Source organism: Apium graveolens, chromosome 11 (genome assembly GCF_009905375.1).
Source record: "Apium graveolens cultivar Ventura chromosome 11, ASM990537v1, whole genome shotgun sequence".
NCBI classification, from domain to species: Eukaryota; Viridiplantae; Streptophyta; class Magnoliopsida; order Apiales; family Apiaceae; genus Apium; species Apium graveolens.
Window position 1 is genome coordinate 176,181,176 of NC_133657.1, and position 22,932 is coordinate 176,204,107.

The 22,932-nt window shown below is 34.4% G+C and overlaps 1 protein-coding gene across 1 annotated transcript; it reads right to left on the bottom strand.

The window, feature by feature from the left end:
- Nucleotides 1-3,110: 3,110 nt before the first annotated feature.
- Nucleotides 3,111-3,494, bottom strand: LOC141696169 (uncharacterized). The gene has a single exon (XM_074500348.1). The coding sequence runs from the start codon at nt 3,492-3,494 to the stop codon at nt 3,111-3,113; it is 384 nt and encodes a 127-aa protein (XP_074356449.1).
- Between the last annotated feature and the right edge of the window lie 19,438 nt (nt 3,495-22,932).

A 22,932-nucleotide genomic window follows, 5' to 3' on the forward strand; every position in this document is an offset into this window, starting at 1 on the left:
TATTTTTTTTTATTATTTTCCATTTTATAAAATTGTGCTATTTTTGTGTCATATTATTAAGATACGATACATCAATATGCTACAATCATTTTTGACTTCTTATGGGACCACCTGTAGTGAAGAAACCCATTTTTTAATTTGTTAGGTCCCTTTAATATCTGACAGATGTGCAAGAACTGGGTTAGCTTCACAAGTGGCTAGATTTCTCCAGTACATAATTTATATAAACAATTAATTTCTCATTACATGTTGCATTTGCATTACACTATACTTTAAATATATAAACTCAAGTAAATCAAACATATAAGAGGAGTAAAATATAATTTGACTGGAGATGAGAGTCAAAGCACCTCCAATGGGGGTAACTCAGTTTCTTGATCCACGTGAAGTGGAAGTGGCTGGGATTCTAAAACCCATTTCCATTGCATAAGAGTAGAGAAATGGGTTTTAAAATGGTTGGGCTGGACCACTTCAAAACCATATCAATATTTTATATTACCTTTGCATTTTGTTTTGTAAGTCTCACTACATGCAACAGTTTCTTACTTTTATATTAGTGTTAATAGTAAAGTTAGTTTTATTTTAACTTTACACAAGAATATATTAAATTTAATAAGCTAACTAAATTAAAAAAAATAATATTTTAAATATACTTAAAAATATTAAAATTGCATACTTATTTACGATTCATTTTATTAATGAATATATAAAATACATTGATATATACTCCCTCCATCCTTCCCATTTCTTTATATGTGGGTTGTGCACATATGTTAAGAAAAAAGATAAAATTATGGAGTAAAGTGGTGGGATCGAACAATATTTTATGTATATAATGGGTGTGTGGAGGTAAGTAGTGGATGTTGTTACTTTTATATTATAAAACCTTTACTACATTTGTAAAATTTTAAAATATAAAAAATTGGAAGGGAAATCCCAAGAAGTAAAGTGTAAAGAAATGGTTGGGACAGAGAGAATATCAATTTTCGTAATTAGTATGTTCTTCCCGTAAATGCTTAATTATTACATGAGAAATGATGCATAACATCATATCCAACCCTTAATTTATGAATCGAGGTTAATAGCGACTTCCAACTCCCGAACCTTCTCAAGGAATTTTAACCCTTCACATTAGCCTCTTGCCGGACCCTGGCCCACATCCTATGCTACATATCAAATATTTTTTTGTGCATATCCGCATACAGCTCTTGAACAACGGACAAGGAACGTCTCGTCAATGGCTCGTCAAGCCAAGCAAAGTAAGCACACCGCCGACCAATACATCACTCTTAGCGCCTACCAACATTTTCGTCGACCCACAGATTACTTATCTCGGGCTCTACACCACAGAAGCACATCTCTTGTCTATTCATCACAGAATATGTAAGAAAATATGAGTGTGTAAGAATTTATGTTACAATTGAATACCGAAACTTGCTCTTTATATGCCAATAAATATGACAGTCGGAACTTAACTTTGTACTGTTGAAAATACGACCGTTGTAAGTCAAATAAATATAATAGTCACATTGTAACAGTTAATTTAATATATATTATATAATGTTTTTGATAATGTTTATTATAAATATTTTTAATAATATAATACATTTTAATTACGGGACATGTCTTTTGTTTACACAATAGTTTACAAAAATTATTCACTTCTGTATATTAACAATCTTAAGTTAAATTAAACTGAAATACACAATATCATTTTACTAAAAATATAATATACAATGAATAAAGTAAGTCCTACAAAGAGTGGAAGTGGGCTTACCATTGGGTAAGCTTGGCCACATTTTTGTAAAACATGTTTTGATGTGAGTTGACACATATTGGGACAAAAAATATATATTAGAAAGTAGGTTTAGAGCAACCACAACGCTCGAGTCTAGTTTTTCAATTTTCTGACCCCACCCATGTTCCACGTTAGTAAAAGTAGTTCTAGGAAAAGAAGTGGCCAAATGACTCCAACCTGTGGTTCGTTTCCCTATTTTCAATGTTATATTTTCATATATTCTAAGTCTTATTATATTCATTATACTAAACTTAATTTATGTACAATTTGGTAACATAAATTAACGTTGTTTATTCAATTTTCTCATAAAGTGATTTACTTTTATATTTTTATTTCTAAAATAAAAATAAAATCATAATTAATAAAATTAAAAGTGATTTAAATTTTAAAAAATAATAAATAGAAAATATTACACGAGAAAATATTAAATTTAAGTGTTCCAACATAAAAAAAATTAACGATTATTATGAAATTGCAAGATATGCTCAACCAAGTTATTTTGTAACTGACGATGTATCCGTTTATCATGCATCTACATACTATGTTGATTATATGTTTCATACGAGATAAAAGGTTCTACACCTAAGTTTGGCTGCGATAAGCCATTTATTGCATCATCATAAATTATTAATGAACCAAATTGAGTGGCATATGTGTTCCTCTCATCTTCAATAATCATGTTATGTATAATGATGCATGCTCTCATCATTCTCCCAATATCCGCTCTGTCTCAAAAGCGTGCCGAACCACGTATAATTACGAAACGGGACTGTAACACACCAAACGCTCGTTCAAGGTCTTTTCGTTGGATTTCTTGATATTTTGAAATGATTTTTTTTTCTCACTTTTAGGACGTGGTCTCGGCCTAACGAATGTTGACCATTCAGGATATATTCCATCCATTCAGTAATATCTCATATTATAATTATTTTCGTTGATAGTAAAATTTATCTCTAGAGCACGACCTTGTAGCACATCATCAAATCGGTGACAGAGATAAAACATTAATATCATTATTTGATCCTGCAACTTCAACAAGTGCATGCCATTAGATCAAATGAAGTAACCGCTACCAACAACTAGTTTGTAAATAAATAAAAACAGACAAGAAAAAACAAACTCTAGTTTCTCGCCATAATTTTCTCAAGCAATTTTGCCCGAGCCTTCGCTGAGCGTCATTCATTTTAGTAGTCTCTGCCATAATGACATGTAAATCTATCTCAGATTATTTCGTCTCAAACTCCATTAGCCGAATTTTATTTAGTTTATTCACTATGTCCATTTTTCTTTCGTGAGTAACTTGTATAGATTTTCATTCATCAACTTTTGCAGTTGTGGCCTCCCCATTTCCCTTCTTTTTAGTTGCAGCTTTTGTACCTTTAGGATGAACTGGTTCAAATTCATCGGATGTAGGTTTATTGTTATTTCCTCCTAATGAGTAAGCTCCAGAACTACCTAATGTAGTTCTTTTAGAACTCGCATTGGTTGGAGGAGTTCTCCATTTGGGATATCTACGAAGCTCACACCAATGAAGCTCAAAGTTAGACTTCTTCTTGTAGTTAGTTAAATGATCTTTGTGAGCTTTCTCAATTATTTTGTCCAAGTTTGAACCACTTTCAATTTTTCGCTGAGCCTCATCATAACACGCACAAAATTTCTGAGCACTTTCATTAATTATTTGCCATATTTTTTTCATTGCCACAACTCCTCTTATAATTAATGACACCAGAATTATCTTCTTCACAATATTAATGAATTCAGTCCCAAAATACTTCAGCTTTTTTATCAATACCGATTAGTGGATCCATTCACACATTCAACCATGCACTTGTTCAGAGTTTATATTCGACCCACCTCCACTGACCGGTAATTTCTCGTAAATCTTCGGTTTATTCATTATCATCATTTAGATCAATAATATTTTTGTGACCAAAAGCCGGCACTTGCGCTTCTGGAGAACTTTGGATATTGGTTGGTGTTTGGTTGGTTTCAAATTATGGATTTGAAAATGGAGGAAATGAAAATTGGTATGGAGAATTTTGAGGATATGAAAATGAAAATTAAGAATTCTGAGAATTTGAATGAGAATTTAAATTTTGGGAATTAGTAAAATTTTGTGGGTTCCGAAAATAGGGATATTGATATGAAAATTGGGGGTTTGGATTTTAAGGATTCGAATTTTGATTATTTGAAGATGGGAAATTATTTGGATTCATATTTTTGTAGGATTTTTTTTATGAAAATAAAAAGTGTAGATAAAAAGAGGAGAGAGGAGAGAACTGAGTTCTTACCGTTATAAAAAGTTTACGTCGCAATTATAACGAATATATACATAAAAGGTGACAGAATGCACATGATTTCATATTTAAATAATAAAAATAATAAAAGTGGGACGGGATCGCGGAAGAGGTACTACCCATTTTCTTCATTTCAATCCAACGACAACTAACCCTCACTTCTTCATTCTAAAACCATTTCACGCGACCCAATGCATGAAATGGGACCGCGCTGCTGGTGCTCTTAACTATCATGGATGCTCTTAGGGCACCCCAACAAGGGGTCACTTTGTGCCTCGGGCCAAGAGAAACGGGACTATACAACTAGTTTTGGATGATTTTGCATATGAGGTGAGGAGAAAAATGCGGGCAGGCCCAGGAAGGCAATTCCGAGCCACTTCCTGCATAGGGATGGGCATCCACCCCGCCCCGTCCGGCCCCGATCAGATCCCCGACCGGAACATTTGGAGAATTTTTCGGGAGCGGTGCAGGGTTCAAAATTTTTTCATTAAAATTTCATGGATCGGGGAGGGGTCGATGATTAGTTTCTCCCCGCCCCGATCCCCGATTGTATATACATATAAATAATCAAATATTTATATATATTATACTAAATTAATTGTTAATAATATTAATAGATAGATTTTATAATACTATTAGAATTTAAAGTAATCTATAATTTATTGTTCGATTTTTTTATAATATATTATAGTAATTTATAATTTATCATTTAATTATATTATAATATTTTAATATCATTTGATGTTAAAAATATGAGATAATATCAATATATTTAAGATATGTTTTTAGATCTCGCATTGAAAACTCTCTTTTCTTTTTTATTGTAATCTAAAATATAATATTATGAATTAGTAGATTATTTTTTTATTAAAATATAATATAAAATAATTACATTATTATTTTTTAATTAAAAAATAAATTCTCCAAATCCCCGTGGGATCCCGTTCCGTTCCCCATTCGGGGATCATGATGGAAAATAATTCTCGTCCGGGGTTTGGGGCGGGTTCAAATTCGGGAATTGGGGGCGAGGATACCCCTCCCCGACCCCGAAGTGGCCCCGTGTCCATCTCTATTTCTGCAACCCTGTATTTATATCTATATTATATAATTTCACATGTATTTTAACAACTTTTGTATGTTATGACCGATGACTAAATATATTTTAAAGTCAATTAAAGGGGAAGCTACTGTAATTGATAAATGGGACGCATATTGGAAAATAATGCAATTTTATTGATCAGTACTATTTTTTCTTACACACAAATGACAGGGGAAATGGGTTGTACATTGTGAATGTTCTTGAAGCACCAACAACAGAGTCCCACTTAACTCTTTGGGATACACGAAGTGGGATTAGATCAAAAAATAGGACTATAGTTGCAATTATGGATGAAGACTATAAAGTGGGAAGTCCCATCACCCCGGGACCGTCCTACTTCCTTTTCTACTTTATATTAATGTTTATCAATGGAACATTCATGTAGTCCGGTGTACTACTTTTTCAATTTTTCACTTTATAGCTCTTAATGTTATTATAACGTTCATGTAACATATATATTTATAACGTTAACTTAAAAGAAAGTAATATTTTTCCTCTATAAATAATCAATTCTCATTCCTTATTCACAATCTTTACATTCTCAAAATATTAAAAAAAATTCTTTAAGAAAAGATGAATGCAAATGAAACGTATATTCAGAAGACTATATAGATGCGTGATAAACAAGCGCATCGCCGACTGTAAAACGACTTGGTTGAGCATATCTACCAATTTCATTATAATCGTTAATTTTTCATATCCTAATGTTTTAAATTTAATAAATTTTGTGTAACATTTTTATTATTAACATATATAGTCTCATTATAATAGTTTCCTTGTTATGATGTTTTCTTTTATTATTGTTTACTTGTTGGCTATGTAAATCCTTCTTCTACTGTAATCGATAATGAGTCGTATTATAATAAAACTATATGTTTATCTCTTCTCTATACTTTATCATGGTATCAAGAGTTATGGTTCGATCAGAGAAATGTTGATGGAGAGTCGATCGTTATGGGTAACATATGTTGGGTATAGGATATGTGTTTTGATTATTTATTTTTCTTGTCTTCTTCTCCAAATCGCTTCTTTGGATGATTTTGATTTTTAATCATGATTATTATTTTTTTTTTCAAATTGGTTGGATTTCTACAGGGTAAATAAAATTGATTTTGGTGCCTATCTTTGATGATATTGACTCATTGATAATATTGTTTATTTTTCCTTTCTTTCTCACTTATCTTCCTTTCCTTTTCTCGTGTTGATGATGGGGGAAGCTCCAGGCACATCTTCATACCTTCTCTGCCTTTTGTTATTTTTTATCTGGTGCTCTAGGCATATGGCCCTACAAGAGATTGTTTAGTTTATTTGGTGTTCTAGGCACATTGGCCCTTTGAGGAATTGGTTTAGTTTATTTACTACTCTCGGTATATTGGTCCTTTGAGGGATTGGTTTAGTTTATATGATACTCTAGGCACATTGGCCTTATGAGGGATTGTTTAGGTTATTTGGTGCTCTAGACACATTGACCTTTCACCGGATTGCTTTAGTTTATTTGGTGATCTAGGTACATTGGCCCTTCGCTGGATTGGTTTAGTTTATTTGCTGCTCTAGGCAAACTGGTCCTTTGAGAGATTATTTTAGTTTATATGATGCTCTAGGAACATTGGCCATACGGGGGATAATTTAGGTTATTTGGTGCTCTAGGCACATTAGCCCTTTGAGGGATTGTTTTAGTTTATTTGATGCTCTAAGCATATTGGTTTTTCGCTGGATTGGTTTAGTTTATTTGTTGCTCTAGGCACATTGGCCCTTCGAGGTATTTCTTTACTTTATTTGGTGTTTTAGGCACATTAATTTAGTTTATCTGGCGCCCTAGGCACACTGGCCCTTCGCGGGATTTGATTAGATGTGGATATGATTTGAATTTGGATACAGTTTTTTATTTGATTGAGGATTGGATACAGTTTGTTGACTCATATTCAGTTTTGTGGGGTTTGTTTAAATTGGTTATTGGGTTTGATTTTGGATTTGGCTCAGTTTTGATGGTTCGCAAATTTGTTTTATTTTTGAATTTGTTCTGGTTGATTGTTGGGTGACATGAATGGTTCCTTTTTGCTTGCTGATTGGATTGCTTAGTTTTCCCTTATGTTGATGCATCTTTGAACATTTTCTCTTGCATGTTGCTACTTATTCGAATATACGACTATGTTTTCTCTTATGTTGCTATGTCTTTGGACGCTGCACTTTGGGTTCTATCGGAAGTTTTTGATTGTTTTGGATTTGTGACTATGTTTGGATTCATTTGGATACTCTTGTTTTCTTAGATGCAACTTTGAATTGTTTGGTTATGTGGCTCCGTTTATTATTTGGTAAACTCTCGATTCACTATCGCGAGTTTGTGTGAGATGTTAACATATATAGTGTCAGTATTATATTAGTTTCCTTGTTAGGATATTTTCCTTTATTATTGATTATTTGTTGGATATATAAGATCCTTTTCTATTATACTCGGTAACAAGTTGTGTTATAATAAAACCCTATGTTTATCTCTTTTTATATACTTTATCATTTATTTCTCATGTTTTTTCCCGATAATATAATACATTTTATTCTGATATTTATTTTTATTGTAATGATGTTTTTAAAATTTTAATCACTTTACTTTAATTATTAGAATTTAATTAATACTAAATTAAACTAAAGCATAATTATGAAATATCGTTTTACTACAAATATTATATAATAAGAATAAAATAGGTTCTACCAAATATGGCAAATGGGGTTGTACGTTGAATAAACCTGACCACTTTTTCTTGAAACCCGCTTTGTAATGGGGTGGCTTGCATGAGCACCCACAAAAGATGGGAAACAGGATTGGGCTCCTGGTGCTATCAGGTTTGGCCCGGGAAGGCGAAATCTAGTCAATTTCTTTAGGGAAATGTTATTTATTCCTCCAACGCTAAAAGAAGAGGTTAGAGCACCTCCAGTGCTATGTGACCCTTTTGATTACTTTTGTAAAAATGTTAGGCGATGTGGTTGAATATGGGCTTGAATCTAAAATGGCCAATATGCTCAAACGCAATCACCTGGTTAACAGATTTTGTAGGGCCGTTAGAACATATTATATTATATTTGAAGTTGCATCTCTTGTATCAAACATGTACTTAGTTTATAAAAGTAATACATTAATATACTAAAAAGTAATTGATGTGGCAGAAACGGGCATGGCCATTTCGGTGGGTGTGTCATGTTTTTCTAATACTCATCAAATGCAAAATTCTTGTTTCTGTAAGACCACTTTCCATTTCGCGAGGCTCGAGGTAGGGACTTGGGCAATATTGCAGCTGCTCTTACACCATCTCAAATGTATATGCTCAACCCACTTATAAGTGGGGTTATTTTTTTTGCCAACTAAGCAAAAGGTGACCTTCAAAAAGAAATGGCCACCACTCTACAATGCACAAGCCCATTTTCACTAATAAATGGGGCCCTTTGAATTTATTTTTAGCAATAACTTTATTAAATTAATAAATTATAAATTATAATTATTATTTTATTATAATATATTTATAATTAACTTATATAAATAAAATATTACAATTTATATTTAGAGTAAAATAATAATATACAATTAAAAAATATCACACGAAAAAGTATTAATTAAATAAATAATTTGTAAAAATATATCGGATTTCAAAATTTTGAATTGGTCAAATATTTTTCAAAGATTAATCCAAAACTTTTCTACAAAACCATACAATTTTTAATTTTAAAAGTACATGGGTTGCAAAATAAATCAAGAAAATCAAATAAAACGAATAAAGTTTAATTAAATATTACTCATTTTATCCCCCTAATACTTTACAATTGGGGTGTGCACAAAGACCAATGACAGTTATACAAATGAATAAACCATTGATTTGATTCTTAAAGTAACGAGGATTAAAAAAGGTGGGGGGAAGTTAATTACACCCGCCAAGCTTAAATTTTGGATGGGAGATTTATCTCCAAATCAAATCATGTGTTTTTTTAAAGCTCCAACTAACACACCATATATATATGGATAGTAGCCAAACAACTTTCTACATAAAATTCAAGTCTTCCTCATTTACATATACTGAATATTTACAGAATCTAGTTAACAAAAATCTTGGCTCCATGATAAGATCTTAAATCTTGGCTCCATCAAAATATATTCTTCGTTTTCTTTAAGGGTCAAAAGACATCAAAATGGCAACTGCAACTGTAACAACCAGATTTAATGCATTTTCAGCAACCACTTTTGGTTCATCAGCAAGAGTATTCTGTTAGGTCACACACACTGTAGAGGGGGTGAATACAGTGTAAAATACAATCAAATCGAACTTTTAATATTTCAAGTAACAGAAAACAAACTTTATTGAAACTAATAAACTCTGTTACAGTATGGAACTGTTACCTCTCAGTGATGAACAAATATCACGAGAGCTGCTAGGGTTACAATGAATAATCTTCTCGAATATGATAACACTTATAGTGTAAACCCTATGTCTGTGTTTATATACTACACAGTTACAAGATAATTGCTAATTGATATGGAATATAATTCTGCTTCCTAAAATATATCAATCAGATATCTTTTCTTCCAAATATTCTATTCTTCATAGAATTCCTTCTTCATGCATATCTCTTCTTATGTTTATCTCGATCTTCTTTCCTTTAATCAGCTACTGTCCTTATCTGAACGTCCTTCAGCACTTAAGTTCTGATATCCATCTTCTGATGATTATCTCCTGATAATATAAGTACCGATATCCTTAAGTCCTGACTTCCAGTATAAGTACTGATTCCCAGTTAAGTACTGATTTGTCCTATTAAGTAAGATCTGAAAACTAAACATAAATCATATTAGCCATGACATTATAAAATATATCTAACAATCTCCCCCAACTTGTAAATTAGCATAATATACAAGTTTAACAGATATTTGATGATGTCAAAAACATTAAGTACAAATGCATGAGAATTAGACTAGATAACTACAACTTACAGTCCTTAAAGCTTTACCAACATTTAACTTCTGATAACAGCTTCAGTCTGTACAAATATCAGAATTTAATCAGTTGTAGATCTTGACTTGGCTTCATCTTCTGATCTCTTTGATGTCAGGAGTTGTTCTGAGATAGTTCTTCAACAAACATCTCTCAGCATATCTAAGTTCATCAATCATCCTCCTTTTAGCATCTTTAAGCTCGGCAGTATCTTCACCAATTTGAAAGATTGCAGCCCTGAGATCATTAATCTTAGCTTTTCTTATATCCTGATCCAGTCTGATCAAATAAGCTTTATCAGACTCAAGATTGAATTCCACAGCCCTGTAACCTAAAAAGGTAGTTATAATTTTAGCAGTGTTGGGCTTCATTTCAACTATATCATTCTTGTGATCTCTGTACTTTGAAACATATGTGTTGTCAGACTTAACAGAATAAAGCCTTTTCTGTCTCTGACTCTGATCCTTCAAATAGTTTGCAACACTTCCTGTCAATCTGTCATCCACTTGAAGTAAGAATAGTACATGCTCCAGTTCTTCAAAATACTTCAATGGAATGGCATTTTGCCTTATATGATAAACCCTACCATCTGTCATGAAGTACAACAAGATGTGTTCTTTCAAGTAGGTATGGTAAATCATTTGTACAGATTCTAGTTGATTCAATCTCTCAGGAGTTGCTCCAATACCTGGTTCACTCAAGGAAGTTGGATCATTGGTAGTGTTCTGTATTCTTCTTTCATCAGCACTTCCCAATCCAGTTTTATCTCTTGCTTCCTTTCCAGTAACTACTCTTGCTTCAAAACCACTTGCAGCAGTCTTCAAAGGTTGAGTCTGTTTTGCTCTAGTGAATCCTGGTAGGAGTGTCTTTGGTCTATCTTCTGATATCAAGTTAACTTGAGCTGTGTCAGAGGTTACTTGCTTCTTTGAAATATCAGAACTTACTTTATCTTGACTCTGAACAACTTGAGCCATGTCAGAGGTTGTTTTAAGAACTTTTCTTGAAGTCAGAGCAAGATCATCCTTTTCATCAGTGATTTCTTCATTCTCAGGAGGCACATAAACCTTGATAGGTTCACCAACCTTTTCTTTACCCTTGGATCTTGGATCTATCTGCGGTTGTGATTTAGCCAATGTTTCTTCAGCATTTATCCTTACTTTTATCACAATGCCTTTGAGTTTTGGAAATGGCTTTTTACCAGAAGCTTCAGATTTAGATATGGTTTTTTCTGATTTAAGTCTGGCTTCTTCTTCCATTAAACTCTCCAAGTCCATTCCTGGATTTTCCTGAAGAAATAACTGTCTTGACATTTCTTCATCAATATCTAAAAGTTCATCAGAACTTATCCTTTTACCAGTAGCAGAACTAATTCTTTTCCCAGTATCAGAACTTGTCCTGTGACTTGTGATTTCAGCTTTTCTTGATGTGAAACCTCTACCTTGACTATGACCTCTACCCATTCCAGAGCTTCCTTGATCATCCTTTTCATTATCCTTCCCTTTCAGTGTCTTGTCAGTCTTGCATTTGGACTTAATTACTTTCTCCCCCTTTTTGGCATCAGCAGGAAGTAGAAGAGAGACAAGCAATTCCACTGAGACTTGGATTTCAGTAAGTTCAGATTGCTGAGAAGCTTGATTTTTCAGAATATCATTAATCTGAGCTTGTTGTTTCTCTTGAGTCTTCTCAATATAAGCAATCCTGTCAAAGGTAGGTTGGAAGAACTTTTTCTTATCAATCTTTTGAACTTGTTCCTGTTTGATGAATTCTTCCTGAATCTTGTGTAGCTCTGCATGAGTAGTTGAATGAAGACCTTGTAGATGTTTAGTACTCAATGCAGTGACTCTAAGCTGGGTTTTGAAATCATCAGAATTTAACATTTCATCAGCTTTAGTCAAGTGCTCAGCAAAATGCTTTTCATTTGGAACACAGGAAACTGAGTTCCATTCCTTAGTCCACTCCTGTCCTGCAGGAGTTTCACTCCAAGGCACTGGTGCTTTTCTGGTAACAAACTTCTTAACAAGTTCAGACTTAGAATAGTTTGTTGAGGAGCATGTCCTGAAGAACCTGCTTCATCAACATCTGCAGTTGGGGCAACAATACCAGTTTCTCCAGCATTTGCAGCATCAGAACTTACAGAATCAGTATATTCTGATAAAACAACAGTGTGAGTAGCAATGGAGGCTTCAGCATCCTCTAATTGCTGATCTGGTTCTAAGTTCTGATCAACAGCCATATCCTGATGCTCACCTATATTCTGATCATCAGCATCTAGATGCAGAGAAGGTGTAGTAGATAACTCTGGAGTTTGAACAGAATCAGTAACAAGTGTTGTTGATGGATTATATGCTGTTGGAGCTTCTAAGAGAATTACTTCAGGCACAACCAAGTTTTGAACATCAATATCAGCACTTGTGCCTGGATCAACAGGAGATACAGATGGTGTGTTGACCTTTTCAGAAACAGCTTCCTGAGATGGAGTTGATGGAGAAGAAGTGACTTTAGCAAATTCCTTTTCTTGTGAGATCAGAGATTCCTGATCCCCTTCCTGAGTTGCTGCTTCTTCATCATCTGAAACAGGTCTTTTTGCCCTCTGTATCTTGTATCTCTTTGAAGATTTGGATTCCTTGGGAGTTTCAGGAACTGTCATTCTTCTAAGCCTCTTGAGAAGCCTAGATCCCCCAATTCCAGAATCCTTCTGAGAAGTCACTTTCTCAGCTTCTTTAACAACAGGTTCTGAAGAAGGAACCTGTTCCTCAGTGTCAGATTCATCTCTCAAAGCAATCCTCCTTCTCTTTTGAGGTGTGTGAGGAACAGTCTTTGTCCTCTTAGGTTTGGAAGATGAAGGCTTCACAGTAGGTACTGAGGTTGAGGGTTGAACTGTCTGTGAAGTGGAGAGATAGGATTTGATATATTGCCTGAGGGTTGGTTGAGTAGAATGGGTGGTAGGTGCTGATGGTTGTTGTGGTGTTTGGGAGGTTGTTGTTGGTTGGACATCAGAATAAACAGATCTATAAGTATCAGGATCAGCATTTACTAAGATCTGTTTTACAGATTGAGAAATCTGTAAAGGTCTAACCACTGATTTCTTAGTGTCAGCATTTATCAGGTCATTAAAGTAACGTTTTGCAACCTTAAAAGGTGGATTTGAGGAACTGACTAATTGAGGTTCATCAGTACAAAAAGTATATATAAGTTGACAGAATCTAGCAAAGTAAACAACATTCCTATCCTCTGTCATCCTATCCCCAATAAAACCAATTATAGCAGTTGCAAAATCAAAATGAGTTTGGTTTATAATAGCATACTTGATGTGCTGACTCATAATAGGAATAACATCAAAATTTGAACACTTGTTCCCAAAAGCTTTAGTGATGCAGTCGAAGAAGAAGCTCCATTCTCTTCTGATATGAGCCCGTTTTAACTGCCCAAGCTTTGCCAAACTCTGTTCATATCCCAAACTGGCCATTAACTCCTGAAGAGCTGATTCCTCTGGAATTGAAAAAGTACATCCTTCGGAGAGATGTAGAGCCTTGCGTATTGTACCAGGAGTGACTGCATATGAAGAATCACCCACTTCGAAAACAATACTAGGAGTACCATGTGTACCACCATTATCAAAGTGCCCAGTCCGCCAAAATGTCAGAACTTGTTGGCTTGAAAAGACTGAAGGCTGGGTCAATGCATACCCAATTTCACTATGTGCAAGAAGATCTTGCGCAAAATGCAGTTCAGATGGAGCTTCAGCATGGTCAAGAATTGCAGCATAGTTGTTTGGAACAAATTTAGCTCCATCAATGATTAAATCCTTAGGTGCCATGTGAAAAATTGAGATTTAAGAGTGCCTGTTAGGTGTTTGATAAAATGTCTGTATGAAAAACCAACGTTAGAAGAAGAAGGAGAGTAAAAGCAAGTAGAGAGAAAAAGTATGAAGGGAAATAAAGGATTAAAAAGTCCTCTCTCTCTCTCTCTCTCTTACTTATACTAAAAAAAAATGTTACCGTTGGACACCTGTCAGACATGCAGTAATAACGGATAGTTACTGGGCTCGAGAAAACAGTAATCATTACTTACCCACTTGCAGTTTTTTAAGGAAAAACCGTTCCACTTACCTAGTTATTCCATTAATGACGGTGAAACAGTTTTAATTCAAAATTGAAACCGTTCCCACTTATTTAATTATTTCTCACTGCAACATCAATATTCTGAAAATAAATTTGAGTGAAAATGACCAAAATAAATCAGATGAGTAAGTACTGATAAAGGAAAATCAGAACTTAAATTAAAACAGAATTTATGTAGTCATCAGAATATGATTATTTATTAGGATTTACCAATGCATTACAAATTATCTCAGAGAAAAAATCTTGAAACAAAAACAAATTTCATTAATATATCAAGATAATACATTCATGAAATTGAAATTACATCAGAACTTATACAAGATTTCCCTAAGCTGCTAAACCTAACGTCAACAGCCTTTGTCCTAGCTCAAGAAGCAGGGCAAGGCTGATGATGAAGAAAAACAGGAAGAAGAAAATAAATCATTTCTTCTTCCTACTCTCGATAAACAGAATGGCGAGTCGAATGATTCGCTCTTGCTGGCGAAGAGCTTTCAGCCTTTCCTCCTCCAATCGCTCCAGATGGCGATGGTAATCCATATAGAAGAACAGGAGGTGGGTGAGTACCTCCTGTGGGACAGAGTCCCATATCTCATCAGGAATGGCAGTGACGTGCCATTCCTACTTCCAATCGGCACAGCTCAGCTCCATGTTGAAGGTTTCGTAGTTCAAAAACATATTGTATCTGACCATGGTGTTTTTGATAGAAAAAGTATGAAGATGAGTTTGTGAGAAAAGATTTGATGGGAAGGCTGAAGTGAAGTGGTTGCTTATATAGGCAGGAGAATGTCAGGAGACGCAAAGAAATTTAATGCTGACAGGTAGAATTAATTTTACCTCGTCTCCCCAGACTTGGAAAAAGAAAAACATACATTGGAAAGGGAAAACATGATTTAATGCGCACAAGAAGCAAGTAAAAGTTGACTGTTCAAGTACGAGTACCACTAACCCTAACTATAGTGACTATTAATCTTCCACTTCAACATATTCAGGTTTAAACTGAGACTGTTTCCAAATTTTATCCACAAATAAGTCAAGTAAGGAATCATACGTTAATATCAGAACTTAGACTTATATCAGAACTTAACAGTCATCAGAACATAATTTCTTAACTCGAAAAAGAAATGCCTATCTTAGTAAGTCCTCTCACAAATTCTGATTTATATTCTTCAGAACTTAATCATCAGAATATGTAATCAGAACGTGTCCTTAGAATTTGTGCAATGTGACACAATGACTGTTCATCTAAAACAACATAGATCACCACAGTGATTTTCATCATTCATATGGAGTGATTAGTGTGTGCATTAAGCTAAATATCAGACAAAGAGTAAAGTCTGATTCACTTCAGTACATCTTAGAAATAAGGCATAACTAACACTTTGCTAAAGAGCTGTCATTATTCTGAAACCTACTGTTGAATGAGTTCATGCATGAGTCCACCTCAACTATTGTGTGCTAATTTTATGCATCTTTTTGAATTCCATTTTACAGTGGCTTCTCAGTGTAAGTGAGTCACGACTGCTTATCAGAATTTATGCTATTATCAGAGTATTTCTCCAGTAATCATAGAGTGTGAAAAGTCACCAAGAAAATATTTTATTTGCTTTTCTGATGCATATTACTTAATACCAGCAATGTACTTGGGACTTCCCTTCCACATTTTTACTCTAGATCTCAAAGGAGTACCTGATTTTTAATCCTTGATTCTTTTGCTTTTTCTTTTGATAAGTGAGGTTTATCAGCACTTAGTACATTTAACAGATTTACTAGCATCAGAACTTAACAGATGAGTAGCATTATTCTAGTTTGTGACTTAGTAATAAGATAGACAAAGTAAACTCAACTAAGCTCAATTATCAGAATTTGTTTGTGTCAATAGATTTCCACATAAATAATTACTTCTTACATGGGATCCCTTGTTTATTGAAGACTACTAGTTCAGCATCTAGCACAGTTATCCTCATAGGATTGAATAGTTACTTAAACAGACATATCACTTATCAGAGTTTAGAAACATATATCAGACAACAGTCGGTACTTAAACACATTTTACAATTAAGCACAGAATTCACAAAGAGATTAAATTCTGTAAATACTGATCATATAGTCTGATGTAACAGAACAAAACTAAACAGATTTAGAAAAAGAACCTGAAACCATTCCAAGTTCATTTACCAATCTTGTAAAGGTAGCTTCACACAATGGTTTTGTGAAGATATCTGCTAGTTGTTGATCTGTTGGAACAAAGTGCAACTCCACTGTACCTTCATCTACATGTTCCCTGATGAGGTGGTACCTGATGCTGATGTGCTTTGTCATAGAGTGTTGAACTGGATTACCTGTCATAGCAATAGCACTTTGATTATCACAGTAAATAGGAATTTCGAAATATGTTAACCCATAATCCAGTAACTGATTCTTCATCCAAAGAATCTGTGCACAACAACTTTCTGCAGCAATATATTCTGCTTCTGCAGTTGATGTGGAAATTGACTTTTATTTCTTGCTAAACCAAGAAACCAATCTGCCTCCAAGAAATTGGCAGCTTCCACTTGTGCTTTTCCTGTCAATTTTGCAACCTGCAAAATCTGCATCTGAGTAACCTATTAGTTTAAAATCTGATTCTCTGGGATACCACAATCCCAGATCAGCTGTTCCCTTAAGATACTTGAAAATTCTTTTCACAGCTGTTAAATGAGGTTCTCTTGGATCTGCTTGAAATCTTGCACAAAGACAGGTAGCATACATGATATCAGGTCTACTAGCAGTTAAATAGAGTAGAGAGCCAATCATACCTCTGTAATCAGTATTATCTACTGATTTACCAGTATCCTTATCCAGTTTTGTTGTAGTGGCCATGGGAGTGGATGCACTTGAACAATCTTGCATTCCAAATTTCTTCAGCAAGTTTCTGGTGTACTTAGTTTGACAAATAAAAGTGCCTTCTTCATTTTGCTTGACTTGAAGGCCCAGAAAATAGCTAAATTCCCCCATCATACTCATCTGATACCTTGACTGCATCAGTTTGGCAAACTTCTTGCAAAGTCTGTCATTTGTAGACCCAAAAATGATATCATCAACATAAATCTGGACCAGAAGTAAGCCCTTTCCATGGTTGAGGTAGAACAGTGTTTTGTCTATTGTTCCTCTGTTGAATCTACTTTCCAGAAGAAACTGAGCTAAAGTCTCATACCATACTCTAGGAGCTTGCTTAAGTCCATAAAGTGCTTTATCAAGCCTGTAGACATAATCTGGATGTTTGGAATCTACAAAGCCTGGAGGTTGTTCAACATATACTTCCTCCTCCAATTCTCCATTGAGAAAAACACTTTTCACATCCATTTAAAAGACAGTAAACTTTTTGTGAGCAGCATAAGCCAAAAATATCTTTATGGCTTCTAACCTGGCAACTGGTGCAAATGTTTCATCATAATCAATTCCCTCATGTTGAGAATATCCTTTTGCAACCAGCCTTGCCTTATTCCTTGTAATTATGCCATCACTGTCAGTTTTATTTCTGAATACCCACTTTGTACCAATAACAGATCTATTCTTTGGTCTTGGCACTAGGGTCCAGACTTTGTTTCTTTCAAATTCATTTAACTCTTCCTGCATTGCTTGCACCCAATCAGCATCTTGAAGAGCTTCTTCCACTTTCTTTGGCTCAGTCTGAGAGAGAAAAGAATTGTAAAGACATTCATTTGAAGTACCTGTTCTAGTTCTGACACCTGCATCAGGATTTCCAATTATCAAATCAGGTGTATGTGATTTAGTCCACTTCCTTACAGATGGAAGGTTTTCTCTAGAACTGGATGCTCCCCCATGATCCATGCTGTCTTCAATTTCATTTTCTGATGCTCCCCTTGAAATTATGCTCTCTGAGTTAGATTCTTCAGAATTTAGATTTTCAGCACTATCATAACTTGGCTTATCAGAACTTGACGAATCAGAACTTGAAGAGCCAGATGTATGTTCTGATGCTTCTTGAGATGTGGTAAGATCTTGAGTATGCTCCCCCTGCATAGGTGCATCTTCCTTTGACATAGTTACCACAGTTTCAATAACATTAGAGTTTAATCCATCAGAGTTTACAGTATCAGGACTTAGACTGTCAGGATTTTTAGTATCAGAATTTGAGTCTTCATTTTCAAATCTCAGCTGATCATGGTCAATAAAATCTTCAAGACCAATAATTTTCTTGTCATCAAAAGAGACATTGATAGATTCCATGACCACTCTTGTTCTCAAATTATAGACTCTGAAGGCTTTTGTGGAAAGTGGATATCCAACAAAGATTTCTTCATCAGCTTTTAGATCAAATTTAGATAGCTGTTCAGGATGAGTCTTGAGAACAAAACACTTTCATCCAAATACATGAAAGTACTTCAGATTTGGCTTCTTTTTCTTCACCATCTCATATGGTGTTTTTCCTTGCTTGTTAATAAGTGTTGCATTTTGAGTAAAACAAGCAGTCTGCACAGCTTCAGCCCAGAAATAGGTTGGAAGCTTTGCTTCTTCAAGCATTGTACGTGCAGCTTCAATGAGAGTTCAATTCTTCCTTTCAACAACTCCATTTTGCTGTGGAGTTCCAGGAGCAGAAAATTCCTGCTTAATTCCATGGTTTTTGCAGAACTCTTCCATTATCAAATTCTTGAACTCAGTGTCATTATCACTCCTTATGGTTTTCATAGAATCTTTGACCAATTTATCCAGATATTTGACATGATCAATCAAGATAGATGCAGTTTCACTTTTTGTGTGCAAGAAATACACCCATGTGTATCTGGTGAACTCATCCATTATGACCAACGCATATTTCTTCTTTGCAATAGACATGACATTCACTGGACCAAATAGATCAACATGTAGTAGATGATAAGGCTCAAGAATTGATGATTCAGTCTTGCTCTTGAATGAAGATTTTCTTTGTTTGGCCTTCTGACAAGAATCACAAAGGCCATCAGGAGCAAATACTGACTTTGGAAGAGTTGTTTCGTCAAGATTGTAATTGTCTCTTATTGTTGTTGCCTTCAAATCCCAACATTCAGGAAGAGCTAACATGAATTTAAGGTTTGAATCTTCAAGATCATACTCCTTATTAACCAGTGACAGATCATTCAAGAGTTTGACAAATCTATCATATAAATCAGTCAATGATTCATTAGCCTTTGAGTCAAAGTGTTCATACTCTTGAGTGAGTATTGTCTTCCTGTTCTTCTTAATTGTATCAGTTCCCTGACACCTTGTTTCCAGAGCATCCCATATCTCCTTAGCAGTCTTGCAGTTAATTACCCTATTTGACATTACATTATCAATGGCACTATGCAGTAAGTGTCGTACCTTAGCATCCTTAGCAATTGATGTGATATCTTCAGCAGTATAATCACTCTTTTCCTTTGGTACAGTCTTTGCTGCTTCACCTGCAACTGCAACAGCGAGCTTGGTTGGTTTGTGAGGTCCTTCCTTGATTCTATCAAGATATTCTGGATCTGTAGCTTCCAGAAACATGGTCTTCCTCACCTTCCATATGGCATATTCAGATGGTCTCAGTATGGGAACTCTGATGGTTTCATACCGAATTTGAATTTGTGTCTTTGGAGGTTCTTCAGTTTTGGTAGGCTTAGTTGGAGTTTCTGTGTCAGACATGATTGTGTTTGGATCTTTAACTGTATGTGTGTTAACATAAGGGCTCTGATACCACTTGTTATATCACACACACTGTAGAGGGGGTGAATACAGTATAAAATACAATCAAATCGAACTTTTAATATTTCAAGTAACAGAAAACAAACTTTATTGAAACAATAAACTCTGTTACAGTATGGAACTGTTACCTCTCAGTGATGAACAAATATCACGAGAGCTGCTAGGGTTACAATGAATAATCTTCTCGAATATGATAACACTTATAGTGTAAACCCTATGTCTGTGTTTATATACTACACAGTTACAAGATAATCGCTAATTGATATGGAATATAATTCTGCTTCCTAAAATATATCAATCAGATATCTTTTCTTCCAAGTATTCTATTCTTCATAGAATTCCTTCTTCATGCATATCTCTTCTTATGTTTATCTCGATCTTCTTTCCTTTAATCAGCTACTGTCCTTATCTGAACGTCCTTCAGCACTTAAGTTTTGATATCCATCTTCTGATGATTATCTCCTGATAATATAAGTACTGATATCCTTAAGTCCTGACTTCCAGTATAAGTACTGATTCCCAGTTAAGTACTGATTTGTCCTATTAAGTAAGATCTGAAAACTATACATAAATCATATTAGCCATGACATTATCAAATATATCTAACATATTCACTACCAAGAATAGAAGATTGTCAAATATTCAAAAGAGGTAGATTGCTCATCCATTATCATCAAGTTACAATGATAACGAGCTCAAGTATGGGACCATAAAAAACCGGCCATGGATTATGATGTGAGTAAGATAACAATATGCACTATATGGAAGAATGTTCTAAAGTGAATTAAAGCTGGTGTATTACCAAATATGGATGGAAATACAAGGGTGCTAACAAGAGGTACGCATTAATTTTAGAACAAGTAAAATCAATTCCCTTAAATCTCAGATTTAATATCAGAACTCTTGCTTGTCAATTAGGTGCTTCCAAGTCAACTCTACATAGACTTGTTCAAAAAGGAAAAATAAGATCTCATTATAATGCTATAAAACCTTTTTTAACCACACCAAACATGGAAGCTAGGATCAGGTTTGTATTGAGTCACATTGAAAATTCAACTTCACATACAAATCCAACATATCAAGGCATGTTTTTAGTGGTGCATATTGATGAAAAAATGGTTCTACATGATAAAAAATACACAGAAATATTACCTAACGCCGGTTGAGACCGAACCACATAGAACATGTAAATCGAAAAGATTTATTACAAAAATCATGTTCATGAGCGCGGTTGCTAGGCCAAGATATAATGAAGCTGGTATATGCACTTTTGATAAAAAAAATAAGTATTCTTCCCTTTACCATTATAGAACAGCTAAAAGGGCAAGTAAGAATCGGGCTAAGGGGATCATGGAAGTTAAACCTATAGAGACCATAAACAAGCTTGTGATTATGAAATTCTTAGTTGATAAAATAATCCCTGCTATTAAAGCTAAATGACCAAGTAATTGTACTAAACATATTGTCGTACAACAAGTTAATGCCAAACCACACATAAACCACAATGACATGGACTTTATCAATGCTTCCCAATCCGATGGATTTCACATTAGTTTGGCTAATCAACCATCCAAATAGTCCTGACCTTAACATCAATGACTTGGGGTTTTTTAGAATCATTCAAGGTATACAACATGAGAAAGCCCCCAAAATAATTTGTCAACTTGTAGATGCAGTGACTAAAGCTTACGAAGAAATCACTCACACAACGTTAAATTATGTATGATTGTCCCTAATGAATGTTATGAATGAGATACTACAACAAGGTGGAAATAACAACTACAAGCTGCCACATATGGGGAAAAGAAGGCTTGGAAGATTAGGTCAACTGCCAACTCAAATCACAGCCCCTCTTCATCTAGTTCAACAAGCACTACAAGGAACAAGAAATGCGGAAACAATGAACTGAAAAAGAACCTGAAGGAAGAACCAACAATATTTTTGTATGCACCAGAGAAGTAATTTTGTATGCATATTTGTATGCATCGAACAAGTATCTTAATATGTATGCAATTTTCAATTTAACCTATATGTATGCATTTAAATTTCGGTACTTAATTTAAAAAACACAACCGAGAAAATCAATCATAGAAAAGGGAGAAATTTTATCAAATGAATATAGCCTTGAATCATGGAGATGAGAAAAATAACATACCCGTATTTAATGAAATGCTTGAGGGATAAAAATTTGAAGGAGGCCAGTTGGATCTTCGAATTTCAATTTTTTTTGCTTTCAACGCTGCTTTCTTACACCTTTTGGATCGAAAAATACTTGATTCCCTCGTGAATTCCCTCTTTGAATACGGCTTTTGAGGAATTTCTTCAATAATTTATGAATTACCACCATAATCTTCGGAAGTAATCACATCTATATGAGGGAGTGGATGAGAGAGACAGTTCATAAAATTTGTTGAATTAATATTTGATTTCGGGGAAGAATGAGAGACACGATTTAGCGCTTTGTAATTGGTTTCCATTGATGACTCAATTTGTGTAAACTGAAGAAGAAAAAAAGGGCGTAAATTAGGGTTAGATAAGAACATGGGTGAAAGCGAGAAGATGGGATGAGTTGGGAAAGTTATGGAAACGAGTTATGTAAAATTAAAGAGAGAAATAAAGTAGGAAAGAGAGAGATTAATAAGGTACGTGATTTTGGATTAATTAGTCTAATACATTGTTAGTAAAGTTATAATCATACGATATTAAAAGTAAAGTAAAAAGTAGATGAGTTTTATATTATTAAAAAATTCTATTTTAGGAAATGTAAAGAATTTGACGGACGTCCAAAAATAGAAAATGTAAAGAATTCAGGGGACGGAGGGAGTAATAAAGTATTGCAAAACAGTAATTGGGCGCTAACCAGCTTGGTGGCCACGACCACTTTCTGCAAAAACCATACCATGCTAATTTTTAAATATTTTGCAAGACGTGATCACTT

Coding starts and splice junctions, on each gene's coding strand:
- LOC141696169 (XM_074500348.1), bottom strand. CDS start 3,494: ATGAAAAAAATATGGCAAATAATTAATGAAAGTGCTCAGAAATTTTGT.